The sequence below is a fragment of the Dipodomys ordii genome, unplaced genomic scaffold (assembly GCF_000151885.1).
Source record: "Dipodomys ordii isolate 6190 unplaced genomic scaffold, Dord_2.0 Scaffold58, whole genome shotgun sequence".
Classification (NCBI taxonomy): Eukaryota; Metazoa; Chordata; class Mammalia; order Rodentia; family Heteromyidae; genus Dipodomys; species Dipodomys ordii.
The window spans coordinates 493,410-497,851 of NW_012267274.1; the positions used below are offsets into that span (position 1 = coordinate 493,410).

Below are 4,442 nucleotides of genomic sequence, written 5' to 3' on the forward strand. Positions count from 1 at the left end.
CCCCCCCCCCCGCAGATGCACCTTCTCCGCTGCTCCGCCAGGGTCTGCTTTTCCTGGACCTCCCTGAACACGCGGCTCTCCTCCAGTCTTCTCCCTCCCATGGCCGCTTGGTAATGTGATGTGAGGGCCGGGAAGATGCTCTTGAAGGGGGCAGTCTTCCTCCTCAAATCAAAACGTTCGCAAGTGAGTACTCCTGAGCGCACAGGGTGTTCTTACGTGATTTCTTTGGGAGACCCCATAAGGGCCCCGTGTTTTCATGTGACCGATTAATCAACAATTTAACAGCAAGGCTGGTGGGTCAGCTGCACAGTGATTGTGACTCGCTTCCCATCCAAAGCCATTGTATTTGTGTTAATTCAGAAAGCAGTGCCATCCTGGGCAGACTGGCAGGACACCACACCCTGAACAGCCCGTCAGCTGCTGCCCTGCAAGGCCACAGGAAAAGACCTCCTTAAATCACTGCAGGCTGCAGCCCTGGGGCCTGGCTGCCCCACCCCGCCAGCCTTGGCGGCCCGGGTCTCCACCGTGACTTGGGCAGGGCGACAGCCTGGTAAGTGCTGCTACTGAGCTAACTGCAGTTGACTCAAGTCAGCCGCCATTACTGTGCATCACGGGGGGAGGGAGATGGGAGGCTGGCGTGTTCCTGCACGCCGGGCAGGTGACTTTGCTCCCTGAGAGCCACACGGGTGCCGGAAGCCCACGGAAGGCTCTGAGAGTGGTCACTAGGCTGTAACCTGTCAGTGATGCCTTGAACGTGGGCTGGCCACGCTCTCGGCCTGCCTTCTTACCGCCTGCCCCTCGGCCTTCCCCACGCAGTGACCTCCTGACATCGCCCACCGGAGGTGGCTGCGGCGCTGCTCCTGCCGCCCTGAGTGCGAGGATGTGCCCGGCCGCTTCTGAGATCTCCGCCTCCCCGGACACTGCTGCGATCCCCAGGGACCTCACGACACTCCCCCCGAGAGGGTGCGAGCCAGCTCATCATGTGGCAACATTCTCCTTCTCTCCCATACTAGTTACAGAGACCTACCCGCCTTCCCCTCCCGCGCAGACGCACTGGATGCGTGTGCTTTCCACACACTGCCCACGCGATGCCTCTCCCAGTGGTCTCTGTTGGACCTGTTCTCTGGTCTGCTGCCATGCTAAGCCCAAGCAGGAGCAGCTTCAACTCGGACCTTGGGTTCTAAGATAATTACGACTCTGCCAAGGCCCGTGTGTCCTACCTGAGCACATCCCTGGGCGGTGGGTAGTCCCTCTCCTTGGTCTTCAGAGTCGCCTGGATGTTGGGAGGCAGCTCGACTGGCAGGAGCTGGCTCCCAGCAAGATTGGCTTTTCCGTTCTCCACAATCTCCTGCCTCAGCTTCCAGAAGCGCCGGATCTCCTCCTTGCTTGGCCAGTGTTCTAAGGAGTGTAGGGACACTCGGTCCTGGTCCTGCCTGTCAACAGGTGGGAGGAAGCTATCCTTCTCCTTCTGCACGGCCTCGGGCAGACTGACGGCTTGTTTGGCAGACGCGGGGTCCTGGGGTGGGGCCACTCCGAGGGCTGGGAGCTCACTGAGGCCTGTCTTCTTAACCGGTGCGGCCTCTGGTGGAGTAAACATCGTCTGAGCCCAAGACCAACCCATCAACCCGACGCCTGTCCTTTAGCAAGGTGCTGAGGTGGCACTGTCCATCCCGGTCCTCCAGGGGAGGGGTGTGCAGGGGGCAGCACCCCACCCCGGGCCCTGGAGGCTGCCACACACCAGGCAGGGCACAGACACAGTGCTTGAAGGCTTGGCCTCCTCACACAGCTCTTCCATTTGGGGTAACCTTCTGCAGGAATCAATGCGGCCAGCAGGCCACATTCACAACATGTCTGTGTCTCCCCCTGACCCCATCTCCTGAATCTTTTTTCCTGGCTAGTTGCTGGCTACTTTGCCTGCTGTCCCTGGGGCTTTGTCTCTGGGGCTTGAACTCAAGGTGCTCCTCCACTTGGTCCATGTGTCTGTCAGGTAGGGCCTCCCAGGTCTTGGTCCATGCGATCTTCGCACCTATGTCTGCTGTGTGGCTGGGAACACAGGCACAGGGATTGCACCTGGGCTCACGTTGGCAGCAGGTGTCACTAACGTTGCCTCGTTTGACCTCAAACTACGCTCTTCCCATTCTCGACCTCCTGAGTAGCTGGGATTATAGGTGTAAGATACTGCTTTGGGCCTGCTTTGTTAGCTACTGGAGACCTCAGAGCTATGTAAACTATGAGGCAACAAAGGCCACAGCACATTCATCACGGTCTCGAGCTGTGGAGTGTCTCTCCCCCTACTGGGGACATGGGCTGATTAACTGCTCAGGGACAGGCAGACACTCAGAACCGTGGCCTGGAGGGTCTGGCCAGGACAGGTGTGGGCACGCCAGGCTAGTGGGAGCCAAGGGGCAGGGTGAACAGAGAACCTCACTGTCATCTCCCCCCTCTGACCTTTCTATCCCTACACTTCCTCCACTTGGGAACTGACCTCAATGATTCCTCTTTGGAGGTAAGAACACAGATTAGCTTCCAGAATGTTCCTACATTGGGTCTGTCATGGTATCTTTAATGATGGTGCATGACAAGATCCCAGAGGCTGTCCAAAGGCCCTGCACCTGACCTCCACAGGACAGGTCCAGATCCTCACTCCTGCGGTAGAGCGTGGCCTTTCATGGGATCAACTACCCCCGCTCGAGGCATCCAGTGTCTTCCATACTGCCATCCTGTCTGTCAGAGCTGATGCTGTGTACATGCGTCTCACGTGCTTGTACAGCCCTCACACGCCTCTTCCTTACACAGACACTGCATCGTAAACACCCGGCCGGCCTGGGGACTTGTGTTTACCACATGAGCTCAGCAGGGAAGAGTTGGATCTCCATGACACCACCACACTCTGCCCTGATCCTAAAACCTCTCACTTTGGTTTTTGTGCAACTGGCAGTAAACAACTGTCTTCAAACCTGGAGGAGCTGCATCTTTAGAGCTGCGATCCACCGCACACATCCGTAGGAAGGTCAGGATGGCTAGCAAGCCCTTCTGCACAATCAGCTGAGGAGGGAATTCCAGAGGGCAGTGTCTCAAGTTCAGCGATTTCAGTGTGGACACACTCCCTGCACGGGAGAAGAGCGGCTTCAGCTCTCTGCATTTGTCTACAGAATGAATGCAATCATGGGAAGGAGGCAACAACTCTCATGTCTCAAAATGACTCCCCCGGTATTTGATATAAGAAAGGATCACGGACATCTTGCTTTTTAAAATCTGCAGAGGGGCTGGGAAGGTGGCTCCGTGATAGAGTGCTTGCCTTGCATGCATGAGACCCTGGGTTCAATTCCTCAGCACCACATAAGCAGGAAAAGCTGGAAGTGGAGCTGTGGCTTAAGTGGTAGAGCGCTAGCCTTGAGCTGACGAGCTGAGGGACAATGGCCAGGCCCAGAGTTCAGGCCCACAACTGACGAAAGAAATATAGAAAGAAAGAAAGGAAGGAAGGAAGGAAGGAAGACTGCAAAGGAAGACTGCAAAGGAAGACAGGCCAAGAACAAGCTAGTAATGAAAAATAAGTAAAATTAAATGACAGCAAAACCTTCAGGTAAAATTCATAGACCAAAGCTGCTATATGACCTAAAATGTCTATTTGCAACCCCAAAATAACATGACATGCAAAGGAAAGGCACAGTATGTGACCTGAACTCAGGAGGAACCAATAGGAACTGCTTGAGGGCAGGCCCAATGCCTATTATGCACATTATGAATATGTCCAGAGAGATGACAAAAGTGCTTGAAGAATTAGAGGACAATAGAATAAAATGGTAACAAATGAGGCAGAAATTATCTGGGAGAAACAGGAGATACAGGGTAAAGCCCCCGTCATATCAAGGTAAACTTACCTTGAGACCAAATAGCTTGGTAGGTAAGAATTCTAAAGTGACTATAATAACTATGTCCAAAAGTGTGAAGGAAAGTGTGTCTGCCCCAAATTAAAAAAGAGACCTCCTCACTGGGCACCAGTGGCTCACGCCTGTAATCCTAGCTACTCAGGAGGCTGAGATCTGAGGATCATGGTTCAAAGTCAGCCTGGGCAGGAATGTCCATAAGACTTTTATCTCAACCACCAGAAAACCAGACGTGGCGCTGTGGCTCAAGTGGTAGAGCAAAAGGAGCTGAGGGATCGTGCCCAGGTCTTGAGTTCAAGGCCCACAACCACCAAAAAAACCCAGAAAAACCCCAAACCCAAAAAAAGAAACTCACAGACAAACAGAAACCATTTTTTTAATAAATGAAAACTAAAAAGACTGTGCCAAAAAAGTTACTAGACAGCCTTTGTAGCCTTTTGGAAATGAGAGGGAAAAAGACTCTGAATTTGAGGACAGTTATCTATCTTCTGAATTTGAGGACAGTTATCTATCTTCTGAATTTGAGGACAGTTATCTATCTTCTGAATTTGAGGA

General features: G+C 53.5%; 1 protein-coding gene across 1 annotated transcript in view; it reads right to left on the reverse strand.

Annotated features, from left to right (window-relative positions):
• Lrrc27 (leucine rich repeat containing 27) overlaps positions 1-4,442 on the reverse strand; it is a 28,700-nt gene that overhangs the window by 12,241 nt on the left and 12,017 nt on the right. The window contains exons 4-6 of the mRNA XM_013021875.1: positions 2,958-3,107; positions 1,221-1,581; positions 22-162 (exon numbers count right to left, since the gene is read on the reverse strand). Of these exons, the coding sequence (XP_012877329.1) occupies positions 22-162; positions 1,221-1,581; positions 2,958-3,107 (652 nt within the window). The remainder of the gene's footprint in view (positions 1-21; positions 163-1,220; positions 1,582-2,957; positions 3,108-4,442) is intronic.